This window comes from Malaclemys terrapin, chromosome 4 (genome assembly GCF_027887155.1).
Source record: "Malaclemys terrapin pileata isolate rMalTer1 chromosome 4, rMalTer1.hap1, whole genome shotgun sequence".
In the NCBI taxonomy this organism is placed as follows: domain Eukaryota; kingdom Metazoa; phylum Chordata; order Testudines; family Emydidae; genus Malaclemys; species Malaclemys terrapin.
In genome coordinates this window covers 68,698,984-68,717,337 of record NC_071508.1, presented here as the reverse complement: position 1 = coordinate 68,717,337, position 18,354 = coordinate 68,698,984, and the positions used below count along the sequence as shown (strand labels likewise).

Below are 18,354 nucleotides of genomic sequence, written 5' to 3'. Positions count from 1 at the left end.
ATCCTAATGAAAAGCTGGGACTCTTCACCTTTTCAAGAGTCTAAAGTTCCTATTTCTAACCTTTGTGGGTCACAAGGTATTGGATCATAGACTTCCACAGATGCCAGATCAAATTATTGCCTGTCCTAACTTATTTTTGCATGGGGGATGTGAATTTTTTGGGTGAGGTGAGATGGGAAGGACTTCCCCTGGATATTTTAAAAGGTGACTACTTGAATCTGCTTAGAGATTTGGAATATAGAAGTAGCTCTAGCAGATCCATAGAGTCCAAGGCCAGCAGGAGATGAATTAGTTTCCAAAGGTGCAAGTGAGATGGTTAGAGAGATGATAAACTGAATTTATCATAAGGATACTGCCACATGTGGATTCACACTTCAGCCCTACATGACAGGGAACTGATGGTCTTTTGCGGGACTGCAAGATTGAAGTAGCAGTTTTTTGCAAAAATTCTCACCATAAGCAAATAACTTTTTGATGGGAGAATAAAAAATACTGTACCATCTTGGGAGGGTAAGTGCAGTATCACTTGGATTTTTTTTTTTTTTTTTTAAATAATGACAAATGGAACACTTTTTTTACTTGCACTAGTAATAACATTGTAACAACATTGCTGGTCGATCCTGCATAGAGACATATTACACTCTTCCATGTTTTACTGTTGCCTTGGTACCATTCACAATCTACTGAGAATTTTCATTTTTGTTTAGAAACTGCAGATCTTGTATAGCACGGCACTACTACATAGCTTCCAAGCTGGCTGCCTCCTTAAACTTTTTTCTTACTTAGCCATTTAAGTTCCATACTCCAGTGGAGCTATTGGAAGGGGAATGGAAATAATCATACATAAATATAAAAATGAAAAATTGAGACTAGTGAAGATATGACGGAAACAGATTGTTGAGTTTAGACCATGTTAGTTTAATTGTCAGCGTTCCATTCTTTGAGCGTATTCACTGGCAAAGATATCGCTGCTCTCATTTAGCAGATATTGTAGCAGACTAGTTGGATTAAATTTCCCTTAACAAAACTATGGAGGAAGGTAGCTAGTGGTACATTGCACAGAATGTTTTTGTGGGTGTCTTATTTTGTGTGCCTAAAACAAAGATTTCGTGCTTTCTGCTCTACTTATTATCCTCATCAAGCTTAGAGATAGGATGAATGAGCAGTTTGTCTCTTCCATGAATTTTATTTGTGTTTCTTGGCTGGTTAGCAGGCAGGGGATGTTGATAAATAGAGAAGCCAGTCCTCCTCTATGCCAGAGACTGAATGCACTGTTGGTAAAACTGAAGGACTAAAATGTACATCTTACCTCCTAAGTCCAAAATGTAACTAAGACACCAGTTTGTTTCTGTTCCCCATTAAAACTAGCTTGTAAATTACTCTGAAGATATGAAAAAGTGTGGTCAGTTGACAGCTACCCCTTCATGTAGTGTGTATTGAAAAGCATGATGCCAAAGACTGGAGCTAACCAGAGGAGGTTCCCTGCCAAGATTCCTCACCAGCTGTGAATTCAATGGAGAGACTGGTTGGCCTTGCAGCTTGACTCCGGGATTTCTTGTCTGGGCATTTGGAGCAGAGGACCACCCCACCATAATGATCAACATGGTTTGGAGCAAGACGATAGTGACCAAGTAATGACCCCTCCTCTTTTCCACACAAGTTGGCAAAGTATTGGAGGAAACTGTTCTGTCGTCTTACTGTTCTGCAATTATCCTTTTAGCCCTATTTACAGGTGGAGTCTTAGTACAGGAAAAACTCTGCAGAGCGAACAAAAATACATCTCTCCTTGAAGAGCTGCAATGTCCTCAAACTGTTAGATGGGTCCGTAGCTAGCATACGTGGAATTAAAAGGCTTATCTACCTTTCCGCATAAAGCAGGGTGATGATTTAAGGTTGTGCCTTCAATGAACAAAGAGTTGGCAATGTTCAGTGCTTTGGAGTAGTTTAATAAAAATAAGCTGCTTTAGAATAGCAGTGATTGTGGGGATTCTAAGTAAGCAAATGTTGTGGTTGCCAGACTTCCAGGTTTTAAGTGACCAGTTCTGTGAATGTAGGAACATGAGATTTCTCTCTACCAGATTAGACCACTGGTCTTGTATGCAGAGGTGCCTTACCTCTAGCATTATACTTGTGGTGTTAGAGAAGGATGAACCTGCTATAATGCCCTTCAGTTACCTTGTGTTCTGAGCTATAGAAAACCTTAATTTACAGAACTATAAATATTATTGGCCACACAGTTATCCAGCCCTTAAATAAACCAAAACCATGACCAGTATATTTAACTTTTTGCCTTTGTCATAGGTATTCTACAGGCAGACTGATCAGATCAGTTTATTCAAAATGTAGTTCTTAAATTGATTAATTCCCACTTACTCTTGTATTCTTGTATTGGATGCAGCTAAAACAAAGCTCATTTTATATATATATATATATATATATATATATATATATATATATAAAATGAGCATTTATTGTCCATTGGCATTTTGCAAATGGTTACCAGGTAGAGGATTTTCTTTGGGCATTTGTGTGTGTAACATTAGTATTTGTACAGTGCTTCAAGGATATAAATCACTGTGGGTGTCAAGTTTTGTTTATTTAGGGTTACCATGCGTCCGGTTTTTCCCGGACATGTCTGGCTTTTTGGTACTCAAATCCCCGTCCGGGGGGAACTGCCAAAAAGCCGAACATGTCCGGGAAAGTGTTCGGGGGGGGGGGGAGAGAGCAGATGGCTCCGGGAGCTCGGGACAGAGCTGGGTGCGGCACGGGGCTGGCGGGCTCTGTGCCTGGCCATTGTGCACAGGCTGAGAGCGCCGGGAGCAGCCCGCTGGGAAGGTGCTTAATCAGCCTGGCTGCAGCAGCCTCTGGGCAGCTGAGCACAGCCACAGCCTGCAAACGAAACCCCCCCTGCCAGCCTCCGGGCTTACCTCCCGCTGCCTCCATCCCCCCGAGGGCAGCTCAGAGACACGGTGGATGGGGCACAATTTTGCAAAGCTCAACAAAGTGTCTGCTGGGATGAGCCGGCGGTAACCCTTTGGCTGCCAGCACGGGCTGCAGCGAGCAAACCCAGCTGCACAGATCTATCGGCAGCTTGTGGCGCTTTCGAAAAGTGTTGGGAGCTATTCAACCAAGCCGCAGCTCTGCCCTTTGCGTTTACTTGTCATTTACCTGGGACATTGGCCAGTAGCACATGGGACCCTTGTTACTTAAGGCAAGGCTGACCCATGTGCTTAACTTTACACATGTGAGTGGGCCCCCAATCTGAAGTTGAGCAGCTGTGCCAGGGTTTGCAGGATGAGGGTTTAAAGCAGGAGGCTGGAGAGGTGATCGCTGAGGGTCGTAGTTTCGCTGGGGTGCTCAGTTCACCTGCATGCACTAAAATGACTAATAATCTAGCTTGTATTTGTTCATTTGGATTCAATCATATAAAAGAGTGCTAGAAACCAGCCCTGGGCCCCCGACAACAATTAAATACACATCCCTATCAGATAGCACCCTGCCGCACCACAGCATATAGGATCATCCCCGCCAATCAGTGTAGCAGCAAAATCATCCCTCATTTCACTCTGCCCTGACCTCACTCCTGCAACTCCCCCCAGACAGCTCAGCTCTGCGCAGCTGAAGAGCGGAGCTGCCCGAGCGCTACCGGCTTCACGGTTTGCCGGGCAGCCCCCAGATCTCCAGACCCTGCGCCCCCAGCCGGGCGCTTCCCCTCCAGGGCTCCAGCTGCGCTGGGGAAGCGCCCGGCTGGGGGGCGCAGGGCCTGGAGATCTGGGGGCTGCCTGGCAAACCGTGAAGCCAGTAGTGCTCGGGCAGCTTTGCGTGGCTGGGAGGGAGGAGGGGGAATGCGGGGTGCTCAGGGGAGGGGGCGGAGTTGGGGCGGGGACTTTGGGGAAGGGGTGGAGTTGGGGAAGGGGCGGGGCCAGGGCCCTGTGGAGTGTCCTCCTTTTTTAAGGTTTAAATATGGTAACCCTAGTTTATTATACCAAATTTAAGTGGAAGTTCAGAATCTTGCTCTGAATACTGCATTATTAGCAGGTATTATGTGCAAAATAGCATGTTGCAGGCAGAATCATGTTTATGCCCTTTCCCTGGAGATAAAGATTTTTAAGAGGCAATGATGTCTTACTGCAATTAGAGTAATTCTACATACAGTACTTAACTGTGAAACAAGAGCTGCTATATGAAGTGCTGATGCCACTTCTGTAGTTAAATTGAATCAAACATTCCTTACACAAAAATTAGGGTGGTGGGTATTTTGTTGCAAACATGAAACACCTTTTGGCATATTTGCAATTTTTATATGCTGCTTGTAGAGAGGATCAGTGCACGTAACTGAAAGAAAATATCATGTTGCACCAGTGGGTTCATGGCAAAATATTCCTCTTCCAAAATGTCTCACATTTAAACCTATTTAACTTTCCTGTTTTGGGGTTTTTTATTCTTTAGTTATTCCTTCCCTTCCTCATTTGAGCCTGAATGAATTTTAGATTACATTTTTGGATCTGAAAAGAAGCCTGGAATTTTATTATCACTTGAAAAACATTTGTAATTCTTTTTCTGAAAAGGATTTTACGGTTGAATGAAATCTCCAGTATTTCTGAGACTGTTATGCTCTTTTTACATGTGGGTAGATGGAGGTATGGAGAGGTGGTGACTTGTCCAAGTTAAAACAATGAATCCTTTACAGAGCCAGGTATAGAACCCCAAATTCCTGTCTCTTAATCCTTCACTTGTTAGAATAGCTGATGTTTGAAGGAAAATCTTGTCAATTTTTCCTTGCAGTAATTGCTATACATATACCATAGTCAAGTCTGAAGCTCATCATTTTAGTGAGGGGGGAGGGGTTGCAATGAGATGCAAATAACATTTATTACCCCCTATTGGTGGTGGGAGCTAGAGAACGAACACTTTTTATAGTTGTACATTATTTTTTTAAAATCATTTTTATTAGCTTAAAAAGTTTGGTGCTTTTAATATTATTTACCACATACAGTAGTACTCAAAGTTACTTTTGTGATGACTTCATTAGACTTTGGAAACAAGAGCTTATAATTTTGCCAGCAATAACACAATCTTTAAATATTTTCTTTGAGAAATCGTAAACTATATTTTGAACTAGACTTGAATTTTTTTCAGTTTATTACATTGTGAAGAGAAGTTATTTAAATGCTGAACACATTGATTCCTGTAAGGTTGTATTAAAATATGATTTCGACCCACATCCAATAGCGCGTATCCGATTTCTACTTTAAAATCTTCAGTTTGGCTTTTTTTCTATCTGTTCAATCTTACACTTTCTTAAGGACACAGCAAGATGTGAATACTAATAAAATCACTGGGGTTTTTTGGGTTGTTTTGAGGTTTGAGTTTGCTGTGAGTAAATATTGTTTCCTGGTGCATTTTTGAATTAACTTGCAGATTATCATTAATTTCAAATAGTGTGAAGGCCATGTTAATAAAGTGTAAGGAGAATGGGGGATGCTGCAGACCATATGATGAAGTTCCTGTATAGCTTATTCTTCCACAGCTTTATTTTGCATTTATTTGTTCCTTGTGAAATAGTTTTAAAGTAAAGAACAATTTAATAAAATCTGCAAATCAGTCTTTCTTTAACTAGAAAATTGAGAGACTGATTGTCGTGTTTGTGTACCTGCCAATGCAATATTCTTCTGTAGATTATCAACTACAATCCCCTGTCCAGTTTATTCCATCTCGTACCTTTCTCCAGTCTAACAGGTCTCATATTTGGGAATTTATCTTGATAGTTAAAAATCTTCTTGCTTAAAGAAATAAGACAAACTCTAATGGGGGGTGGTGGTAAGGAAGAGATTTTATGGACAGATTATTCTGTAGCTGCCTTCTGCAGGATTTCTTGTTTTCTTTTGGAATGTTGGATACTGGCTTCTTTTGGAGGCAGGGTATTAGACTAGATGGACTAGTGGTCTGATCTGGTACATCATTTCCTATGTTCTCTTTTTGCTATTACTATAAATCCTAATCAGGTAACCGAATATTATAATAGCGGTTATTCAAGTGGCTGCCAAACTAGGTTGTTCAGTTATTCCTTCTCTCCATCTTGGTCCTACTCTGTACTGAAAGAGTTATCAACCAGTTTTATAAATGTCACATTTCAGGCCAACTGCAGCTGTATTTCCCCTCAGTGGTTCAGCAAGGGCACCCACTCTCAGGCTTTCAGCTCCCCAGCTGTTGCCTTTCTTGAGTGGCGACCCACATGTCTCTTCACCCTGATGGATTATTTCCAGGCTGAGCAGTTTCCTGCCATCGCTGTGTTCCCAGCAAAAGACAGTCTGCCTAAATATAGCTACTTGCTTCTCCCCTGAGAAGCGGTATGCAGTGTAATTGCCAGAGTTATAAGTTACCTCACAGCACTTCCTAAGCAAGCATAGTTTATTCTTAAGGAAAAAGCATTCCAGAGAAAACATTAAAAACCAGAGAACCTACATGCATGTTAATAAGCTTACCAGAGTTCCCCATTTCCTTTTCTTTCCTTTCCCCCACCCCAAGTTGTCTCCAACATGGGCTTCTGGCAGGTGAGTCCTCCAAAAGGGTTTCTTTTGTGGTCACAAGTTCATCACAGCCTCTGCTCAGAACTAGCACCCAGTTTTATGAGGCCTCAATAAGCCTAGTCCTTCCAACCTTTAGCTAAGGATTGGGCCTGTCCATAGACCAAAGGTCCTGTTTGTTTGCTGGATCAGGAAGAAGGCCCTGAGTCATGTTAAACCCAAGCTGTTTGTTCAAAAGTTCTTTCTTTGTCTGTTTGGTCCACGGAGAATCCAGGCTGCACCTTTAAACTGTTCTCATATAACGGATGATCAGCCGCTCACTCTCACCCCCTACAGCAAAGCTTTAAAGGCTGAGTTTGTAGGTGGGGGTTTCCAAGTATTTCCTAGGAAATCCACTTCATGTGTATTGTCCCCAAAAAACCTTATTCTTCCCAGACATTATATTAGTCAATTGCCTAGAGGAGTTGCATACAGTTCCACAATAACAATTTACAATTGCATTTTTAATCCAGTAGATCCCAAAGGTATAACGTTTATTCAGTACCGCTTATCTTAATTCCATAAGATTTGTCGATATTGTTGCAGGATATTGTATTTCTGTGATGTGACAAATGACATTTGACAAAATATTTCAGATTTCAGCTCTATATGTAACTAAATAGGTATACTGGTATACCTTTTTTATTGCAAGAGCTATGTTTCCTATTGCATTCAAAGAAATTAACCCATTTACTTCCCTTTAGTGATGAGAACATGCCTAAATTGCTAGGTGTTGATCTGAAACTATATATACACCATATTTTCTGTACTTTGATTTTAGTCCAAGTCTTCAGAATTTAACAATTTAAGGAAAACTCCTTTATTTTTCAGTGACTGACAGAGTACAGGGTATTGCATTTCATGGACTAATAAAGAAGGAAACTAATATGTAGCAATATAGGCTATTCAACTGGCAAGAGTTTTGTGAAATTGTTGAAGTAAATCTCTCCTCTCATACTGTATTTAAAAATTTGACAAATCAGTTTTTTTTTTTAATGTCAGTAACTAACAATTTGTATTAATGTCTGTAGAAAATTTCTGTAGCTGGGTCTCTTTGCAAAGATCTGACCTTTTGTAACTTTGCTTTAAAGGAATGTGCCCAATTTTTAGCAAAATTTTTGTTCATTGCTCAGGCCAGTCTGCTGATTTAACCTTCCTTGAATTTAATGCATAGAACTGTTTATCTATTTTTATTGCCTTTTGGCAGCTGGAGAAGTGTCTCATCACTTATGACTGTAAAGCATAAAGAAAGGAAAAGAACTGTGGTAATTTGTTTTAACTATTGATTGTTTAGTGGAAGAATGGTAAGCTTTGTAAGAGGGAAAAACGTAGTTCCACAGCACAGGATTTAGTGTTCCATGTATTCAGTTTGGTCTTTTACAGAGAACATGTCATCTTTTATGTCTGTTAGTTCAGCCACTAGCAAGACTGACGCATTAATATTCTACTCACAGATTTGTGCAGTACAGATCCCTTTGCAGTAATTATTTTTGAAGGTGCTAATGCAAGGTGTGGGTTTTTTTTTTTTTTGGTTTGTTTGTTTAAACTTGAACATTGTCAGTGTGGAAGCAAGAATGCCCCAGAGCATCATGGGAGAAAATGTCAGGTATAATTCTCTTTCCAGATGGCACCCCTACAGGTGAGGCAGTAGCCTGTGAAATTACATTCTAAATTACATTGCAGATGAGCAGAGCACGTAGAGCAAAGAGTTCTGATATTGGTAATAAATGACTTGATTCAGTACCAAGCACAGTTTCCAGTAACTTACCAGGTTGTTATATTGCATTGGGGAGAACATAGGGCTCAGATAAAGCCAGCAGAGCCACAGTGAAAAGGTCAAAGGAAGGACAGTGGTGTTTACTAAAATCTGATTGTGTTGCTGGTAAGGGATATTTATCATCCAGCCTTATCATTAAGACTAGATTAGTAAACGGTGTAGATGACATGAATGCAGTGGTGTTGTAGCCCTGTCCATCCCAGGATATTAGAGAGACAACGTGGGTGAGGTAATATCTTTTTATTGGACCAATTTCTGTTGGCCTCTGTCACCAACAGAAGTTGGTCCAATAAAAGATATTGCCTCATCCTCCTTGTCTGTCACTGCAGTTGGCAGGCATTTTAGAAGAAATTTCATGAAGAATTAATCCATAGCATTGAAACTTAAAGCCAGCTGCCAACATCTATTTTAGAACTTCTTACAAAATTGAGTAGGTGGTCTTTATGAAGACACATGTGAGCATGACCTCACTCACGCTGACTCCTATATTAAATGCTAGGGCATTAGTCTTCAATATTCCAAACTAAATCAGAATTGAGAATTTGGGTGTTATAACTAAAATCAGGTGAACTATTCCTAAAGTATGTTTGAATTATTAATTTAAATATATATTGCTAGAACCCGGGCTCGTTCTTTGCCAAAAGAAATGGAAAGTCTGTTGCTAAATTAACTATTTTATTTTTGTAACTGCAAAGATAGGGGTAAAGTAATGAGTGCATATCCTTCTCTTTTCTTCAGAGGAGGTGAAGCGAATTCCTCCCCTTCTCTGGTTTGTTGTAAATATAGGAACACCTCCATGGCTGGTGCAGTTCAGCTTTAATCATTGTGCAAAGGTTAACAAAATGTTTACATTTACCTTATGCAAGGGTAAATGTAAGTAAGAGTGATACTAGCTAACTTTTGAGCTGGCTTCATCATTGAGAATAGTATTCATCCTGGGACATATTGTTGGGATTTTTATACCCTACTTCTGGTTTAATGAAATAAAGGCAATGGTTTCCTATTGGTGACAGCAAATTAGTGGAGGATGCAGGACTAGAGAAGGAAATTACTTATTACTTGACAAATGTTATGATCAGATTGTGTGAAAACAAGCCAGGTATCTAGTGTCTCTGTATCATTGAATGACTTCAACTTTTTGACTGCCATGAGTATCAGTAACCCCACATCTTCGTGGGGTCATTATTGGAAACTCCAGGTAATCTCTTCATTAATTTAAGAGCTCTAAAAAAAAAAAAAAATCATTCTCTACTTTGCATTTATAGACTAAAAACATTTCAGCCTTGCCTGGATGTCATTTTATAGCATAGGAAATGGTGATCTTGTTATGGTTGAACACCAGTTGATGGCTAAAAGTAAATGAGTATTATCAGCTCAGTTGTTGGGCAATTATAGGAATTTAAGTTACTATTTGTGGATCTCACAATTCAGCTCTTCTTGGTATAGGTATTCCAGTATGTTTTGGAATAACCTATAGCCGCAAGGTCCTACTACATCAGTCACTGCTTCTGAATTTCTAGATTACTGTGCAGTGGTAAGCCATTGTTGTTATAGAAATTATGAGAATGATTTATTTAGCCTTCTCTACTGAGGTCCTCACAACAATTCGTTCCCCCTTCTGGTGATCTCCAGTATGTTTTACCATTGGTTACTTCTGGAGCTCTGGCTAATGCAAAAATGAAGCTATTCAACTCCTGAATGGTTTAGGCTGGTGTAAATGTAATAGTGTTAGTCTCTGTATGGGCTTGTGTGTGTGTAGTTTTAATGTTTGTCCTCCTTAAAGGCCCTGGAAGGTCTGAGACCTGGTTCCTTGAGGGTACAGTTACAGGGATAGAAGTCCCAAAGCACGGCCATGGCTGGCCCAGATCAGCTGACTCTGGCTTGGCCTGCTGGGCTAAAAAAAATTGCTGTGTAGACCTTCGGGCTTGGGCTGGTGCCCGAGTTCTGGGATCCTCGGCCTGCACAGGGTCCCAGAGCCTGAATGTCTACACAGCAATTTTTCAGCCAGGGCTCAAGCCCTACTCAGCTGACCTGGGCCAGCCATGAGGTTTTTTTTTCTCCTGTGTAGATCTACCTTGAGTAACTACCTGTCACATCAGGTAAGATTGATTGCTTAGCACGTAGTAATGGAGCCTGGTTTTGAACACTCAGTTGGCCTTGGTCTCTTTTAGTTCAGGACGCTCTGGAGTGAGAGCTCACCAGAATTAAAGTTGGTTAGTATTTGATTAACTTATTTTATTTTATGTAATTTTTTGTAAAACTATGAACTGCCACCATACATGCTGTAGGAATTGCTGAAATAAAGTAATATATGGAAACTAAACTGCCTATATTCTACTCAAAATCTGTATTTGGCAGGTATTGGCTATATTTATACAAACTGTATGAAAGGATTCAGAGCTGCTCTGTGTGGTGATGGAAATTTCCTTTAAGTCTGAGAGATTTTAAGTACTGTTGTCATCCCCAATTTGCCATTTTTTCTTAGTTATAGCAGGTGATTTTCGCCTGCCCCATGTATTAGCAACTTCCAGCACCTAATAGGGTGAATTTAAAAAGGAACTCTGTTGTTAACTCTGCATTTCTTGGCTTTAATGTTGTTCTATTGTGTGCCAACTTCTGGGGGAATTATAATAGGCTATTGACTGTAGAGATCTTTAATATATGGATGGTGGTAAAAATGCAGAAATAAGTATATGCTAAGACATGCCCTATAAGAATATAAGTGGAACAGCCAAAACAGAGAGCATCCCAGAGGACAGTTTTAATTCTCTAGTAGACTCAGCAATGATAGAGAGTTTGCTTGTCTGATAGTTTTTTATTCAGTGTTGCATGCTGTTGGCTAATGGTACTTTAGTTATAATTACACTTAACTGTGATATTATTTGGTGGTAATTACAGGAGTATCCAATGTAAGTGATGCACACTTATGAACAGTATTTTCTGAGTTGTTGGTTTTCTTTTGAAAATGCATACCATCTGCAAAAGCCTGGTGGCTTTTTTTTTCTTGTGTAGAAAATGATAAACGCTTTCATGTTTGAACAAACAATATATTAAACTATGCATTGGAGTCTGAAGTGCAGAATTTTTTTAATAAGTTTTCTGTGGTCTGGTTTTTCCCCTGCATAAAACATTTTCCTTTCTGGAAATGCAGATAACATTTTAAAATATATGGAGATAGATACCTATCTCATAGAACTGGAAGGGATCTTGAAAGGTCATAGAGTCCAGCCCCCTGTCTTCACTAGCAGGACCAAGTACTGATTTTGCCCCAGATCCCTAAGTGGCCCCCTCAAGGATTGAACTCACAACCCTGAGTTTAGCAGGCCAATGCTCAAACCACTGAGCTATCCCTCCCCCTTTATAGATCAGGCTTTTGCAATACCCTACCAGAAGTGTACGATGTGCTTTAATGGTGTGGCACTGAAAAATGTAGAAGTTATATTAGCAGGCAAAGATTCCTCTACTTTACATAGCTGCCATTAGAACTGTGTATATTGCAGACGTGTTTACCAGTATTCACTGTTTTTTTTAATCTTAATTTTTTTTCAATAGTTACAAATGTAAAAGTATTCATCTTACTAAAATCGAAATATTCCTTTTTCTAGTGATTAATCTTTTCACATTTCTTTAATTGATCACTGCTGCTCTGGGTTATGGTGAAAGTCCTAAATCTGGGTTTTCCACGTGGAAGTTCAATTACTGGCACAGGTCCAGTTGTATCAATAAACTTTGTTTTAAATAGAGTGGGAATAAGGACTTCCAAATGAAAATACAAAATCGGAGTTAACTTTTTTTTTTCTCAGTTTCTTCAGAAGTATAAAAACAAATGTAGAGGAAATGTATAATAGTAGTGAAGATAAGGGCCATTCTATAAGCCATAAAATACAAGGACTGTGGCATGATGGGCGCTAGGCCAGTTTGTAGAATAATGGTTATTTGCATGTACTATAAAGCATGCTGTGACTACTGAAAGGCTATTGTATATAAATTATCTGATTCCTCTAATACTATCAGAGGGGTAGCCGTGTTAATCTGAATCTGTAAAAAGCAACAGAGGGTCCTGTGGCACCTTCAAGACTAACAGAGGTATTGGAGCATAAGCTTTCGTGGGTGAATGCCCTCTAATACTATCTTTCTGTTGGCATTGGTATTGCATGTCAGAAAACAATTGGCTTGACGTTTTTAAAAAAAAATTGCATAATATGTTGTTTCTAACAATTAGAGTTTAGCAATTAGTCTTATACAAATCTAAACCCTAAACATTTATCAAAAGAAATATACAGAATTTACCCATCACTCAAGGCTCTAACCAAATTATTTCCTATAAATGTGTGTGCTGATGTGCAATGCTGTTGGTATGGAATCCTGTTACAAATTCATGGAATATAGGATATCCAGGTATCTCTGGGGTGCTGGGGAAGATTTTGTGCGTATTGTCCAAGATAGTACAGAATACCACCAAGTTACAGATGCTAAATAACATAAACATTTTCTTTTTGGTGTTTATCTCTTTGATAGTCATTTTATTGTGATTTCCAGTTTTAAGTGGAAAGGAATTTTCCTGTCTTGTATTAATTTTGAATTACTATACAGTCAAATCAACACACACAATTCATCGCTCCTGAAGTTCAACAGATCTGATTTCTAATCCATGTCTAGTTCCATTGGCTAGTTCCAAGATTTCTTTTGGAATCCTATTTAGAAAGTAATGTAAATACACAAGTATACCTGTGTTGCCTGAAACTTAATCAAAATACATTAATTTAGAAACACTTTTGCAGTTGTACGTTACAGGTATATTTTAGAATTAGTGTGCATGGAATAGTTAATGTATATAACTTCTAATTTAGCAGGTCTTTTAGCCATTAGAGAAACTCATGATGCTCCTCTATGTAACTAGAACATTGCTGTAGGAATACTATTCAAAATCAAAATTGAGGAAAAACATTAATTTTTTGTAAGGCACTCATACTCTGGTCATGGGGACTATATAAGAACCTAGATAGCTCTTCTCTTCTAAGCCTTTATCTTTAGTTGCTAATAACTTTATCATATAACCTTTGGGGCCTGAAAGTTCTCTAGTGACTCAATAGGAGGAGATGATGTACTGGTAAAATAACAAATATTTGCATTGACTTGCAGATATAGAAAACAATTCTTTCTAAACTATCTTTTTTTTTTTTTTTTTTCTTCTTCTTTCCACGTACAGGGCTATTTCCTTCTTTTTGAGTCTATGCTGGATTCTGTCTTTTACGCAAAGGACAAGTACCTGGCAGAGGGAGGCTCAGGTTGGTTCAGAATTCTTTTTAATAAATAATCCAACTCTGGGGGGAAACCAAATGAACCTAAAGGCTTACAATATGCTATGCATGGCTGAGAGAGTTCAGTCGAAGTGAAAAATGTTTCCATTAGAGGAAGCTTCAAGGCATTCATTTACCATAGAGGTAATAGAAGAGTATTAGATGGGATTATTCAGGCCTTAAAGTTAATGGTGTTTTCAAGAACACTTTGCAGTAAAACAAAACCCTGGAAGTTTGTAAATAACAGGGTACATTTGCAACCAGAAACTGCATGCCACTTCATTTTCACCTATGTAAATCCTTCAGTGTGCTATATGCAGTCTTTCCCAAGACCTGTTTTAAGGTTGAAAAGTATATTAACTTTGCTTAGATTATATGCCCTATGTACATGGAGAACTAAAGCTGGTCTATTTCTGGAGGAACTTAACCATTTGGGGGTGCAGTCATTTAAATCTACCCAGGTCCATGCTTCAAAATAACATATTTAAGAAAAACACACTTTTCCCTCTCCATCTTATTTTTGTATCTGCTCTATTTGGATGCGCACACTACGCTATTCTGAAGTAGCCCCCAGCTGTAAGAAACTGAATTAGGAACTACACTAAGGGTATGTCTTCACTACCCGCGGATCGGCAGGTAGCGATCGATCCAGCAGGGATTGATTTATCTAGTCTAGTCTAGACGCGATAAATCGACCCCTGAGTGCTCTCCCATCGACTCCTGTACTCCAGTGCCGCGAGAGGCGCAAGCAGAGTCGATGGGAGAGCGGCAGCAGTCAACTCACCACGGTGAAGACCCCACGGTAAGGCGATCTAACCCTTACGTGTTATTCACGTAGTTGAAGTTGTATAACTTAGATCGATTTCTTTCCGTCCCCCGTCGCGCCCCTCTCCCCCCCCCTCCTCCTCCCCTGCAGTGTAGACCAGGGCCAAGGCTTTCTAGTTCAGTTCCTTAATTGAAGTTTTAGTAAATCTGCCCTGTCACCACCTTTTGCACCCCTCCTCCCACTGCAATTATGTATATATTCATTCATTCCCAGGATGCTAGTTAATTTTTGACTGCTTTCAATTCTCCTTTCTATTACCAAAATTAATTTTGGGGATTTTTAATATTCCCAGTTTTGCTTTTCTAATAGAAAATGGAGTCACTAGGTGGTCACTTATTCACAAATTAGTTACATGCACAGATAAGTGGCTTAATTAAAATTGTGCCTAGCCAGGGAAAAGTACAGGTCAGTTACCAGATGGGCTTTCAGTATTTCAAGAACCCTGGGTCTGTCTTTGAGTGATACCATATATTATCTTAGATTAAATAAACTATGAATCTGTTATTATGTTGTTAGTACTGCAGTTGTAGATTGGTAGTTGTGGTTATTTATATGCTAGTGTTGATCCATCACCTATTTGACAATGAAGTAACAGTTTTTTGAGAGGCAAGAACCAACGTATTATACAGAGTCAGAAAGGTTTTTAGTGTTAGTGATCTTGGACAGCTGTCCAATATAAAACTGAGCTGCCTATAATAATGATAATTGGTCCATTGCCTCATCAGTACAGATTCAACAGAATAAAAGTGTTGATAATGGTGTTCTTTTTCTTTACTTGTGGACAATACAGAACCTGGGAGTATTTAGGGAGGTGTCTGAAGGAAGGGGTGGATTGACAAGCTGGCATAGGGAGGGCATTCAGGGAGAATGGTGTGAAAATGACAGTGGTGGTGGGGGAGAAGATTTATTGTGTATCAAGACTGTTATAGTTGGTGGTGGAACATAAGTGTAGAGATGTGATAAGAGGCTTGGTCTCAGAAGTATTGAAGGGACCTTGAAGAGAAGCCTACATCTTATGTAGAAGGCAAAGGGAAATGAAGGGAGGGGTTCAAGTAAAGGAGAACTGACGTGGTTGGAGTGGGCATGGAAATTATTGAAGGCTATTTTTTGAATGACATGGAGATGGATAATGAAGTCTTTAACTTCCCCACTACCCCCAAGTTGTAGTAAGGACATAGGAATTAACATATGGATCAGACTTGTGATCGGTCTAGTCCAATATCCTATGGCTGACGGTGACAAGGATCAGGTGTTTCAGAGGACTGTGTAAGAAATTGCATTAAAGAGATGTGGGATAATCTACATTGTGTTTTAGGTCTCCTCCTAGTCCCTTGTAGTTAAAGATTGGCTTAAACCCTGAAGTATGAGGTTTTATCTCTTCCAAATTTGTTAGCCTTGACTATTATAGCACTGGATATTCTTTTTATTCATATAAATGCATAATCTTTTTTAAAATCAATTTTGCTAAGTTTTTGGCCTCAGTGATCCATTATTAATGAAGATGGTCAATGCTCAGGGCATGGACAAGAGTCTTAGTTGTCTGGACAGAGAGGAAGGTTTGGATTTTTGGGTAAGGGGCAGAAGAAGAAATGACAGTTTTGGATCCAGCATGGACCCTTGAGGGCTCAGCTCTTCCAGTAAGACATTCCCTGGGAAATATCCCACCCTTTTCCACTCTCTGACTTCACCACCTCAACCAAGCTTTACAGTCATCATTGCTGTGTACCGTATTAAACTGTTTGTTTAAAACTTATAGTGTGTGTGTGTGTGTGTGTGTGTGTGTGTGTATTATATAGATATAGTCTTTTGTCTGGTGAAAAAAATTTCCCTGGAACCTAACCCCCTCCCCCCCCATTTACATTAATTCTTATGAGGAAATTGGATTCGCATAACATCGTTTCGCTTAGTCGCATTTTTCAGGAACATAACTACAATGCTAAGCGAGGAGTTACTGTACTCCATATGCTAAGACACTTGGACAGGAAATAAGGGTAACTGACTTAGAAGGGGAAAAGAAAGGAGCCACAAAGGTAACAAATAAGAGATGCAAACCAAATTTTGTGCATTAAGTTTGAAAGTGTTGGCATTACTTTTTGGGCGTAAGCAATATAGCAGTAAATTAGAGAAACGATGGTGGGAAAATTGGGTTTTAAGGTAAGTAGTTAATATACTTGGCACATATAGAGACTTTCCTAGGCACAGGAAGCATTATGAAAAAGGCAAGGATTATAAATGTGGCAATGTTTCATGGTTTTTTACACATACATGTTTATCCCAGGGAAGGTGTGCTCTTTTTCTAGAACAAAAAAGACAGAGGTGGGTTGGATAGACTAATTTTCCCAATTTAGGTGGTTTTGGTAGTAATAAAATGGGTGCTATGAATAAGTCTTTAAAATATTTCATACTGTTCCTGTGATACTGTTGTCTAGACTATGCATTTGTATACATTTTTCTTAATGTAAGATTTCTACCTCTCTTAGATTTCATAGTGACCTTTTCTATTGCAGCTGTTCACATTGTTTTTGCATGTTGTACTAACCATGCCTGTATTCAGTTTCACTACGCTGACTTAATGATTGGATTAATGACTTTGTAACAGCGCTCACTGCAGTGCACTGTTTTGATTGCAATGTGCTATCATGCGATTAGAAGCACAGCAGCAAAAAAAGCACTCTTGTGGATATGTGTGGAATTCAGTTATAAAGCTGAAGATTACACATGCGAACAAGAAATTAGTGTTCCTGGGTTAAAGAAAAAACATCATAATAATATGTAGTGTTGCTCCAGTTTAATGCTTTTTGATTTACAATAGTGCACGGAAACTCCAGTCAGAATTGGGATCCAATTGTGTTAAGCTTGCTGCAGATACCTATTAATAGGTAGTCCTTGTCCTGAAATGTGTAATGTAGGTACATTACAGAATGTCAAAAATCTTTAATATAACAGTGGCATTTAGCAATGCTTTTTTCCCCCCTGATTGCTCCAAGCACATCTTCAAACTCCAAGAAATCTTTGACCTCCCATTTAACCTAGCATACTATCCATGTTGCAAAAGGGAGATGGTATGTTGCTCTCCATCCGCACTGCTGGAAGGATTGTTAGAAATCTGAGCCTTCCACTTTTTCCTCAAGGGACAGAACGTGCTGGTTCAGCAGCAGTCCTAGGAATTCTCTCATCCTTTTTTCCTCAAAGTGATTCCATATTATTCAACCTCTGTCTGTCCAGCTCGTTTAGCTAGCTTTTAAATAGAATACTTTTTCCTTTAGGCATTGATAATCACTGCTCTTTTGCCAGCTGGTATGGAAGGTGAATAGGATGCCTCTGAGACAGACCAATGTCACCCCATAAATCAGCCAGCAGGTGGGGTTCAGGCAGCAAAAGATCCCTACTCTCCATAGCACAAAAGGGTCAGTTCTTCAGTACATGTGAATAGCAGTAGAACTAAAGACACTTCCAAACCCAGACAGCTAAAAGTATAAATCAGTTGTAGGATGAATCTTTCTGGCCAGCCTTCAGCTAGAGGTACAATATTAAGGTTCTGAACTTTGGAACACATTTTATTCTTGGATCTCTAACCACTTTATGAGGGGATAAGTATTAGGGTCTCTATTTTGTCAAATTTCCTGACTTTGAAAGAGGTTGTGACTTGTCTATAGTTTTTGCAGTAAGTCAGGCTGAGCCTGGAATGGATTCTAGATCTCCAGTTTTATCCTTTATCAATTAGATACTAGCTGCCCCAACTTACTTTACAAGCTTACAATTGATGGCAAAATATCTGGGGTGATGTGTGTGACTGGTTCCCCTCGGGGTGCCTCCTGGAACTGGGGTACCACTGAGCCTGCCTGACCCACCAGCCTGGCTTCCATTTATACTGTACTGCTGTAA

At 39.5% G+C, this 18,354-nt stretch overlaps 1 protein-coding gene across 1 annotated transcript in view; it reads left to right on the top strand.

The window, feature by feature from the left end:
- The window catches only part of PRMT3 (protein arginine methyltransferase 3), a 106,328-nt gene that overhangs the window by 36,511 nt on the left and 51,463 nt on the right, over positions 1 to 18,354 (top strand). The window contains exon 11 of the mRNA XM_054026514.1: positions 13,553 to 13,631. Coding sequence (XP_053882489.1) covers positions 13,553 to 13,631 — 79 coding nt within the window. The remainder of the gene's footprint in view (positions 1 to 13,552; positions 13,632 to 18,354) is intronic.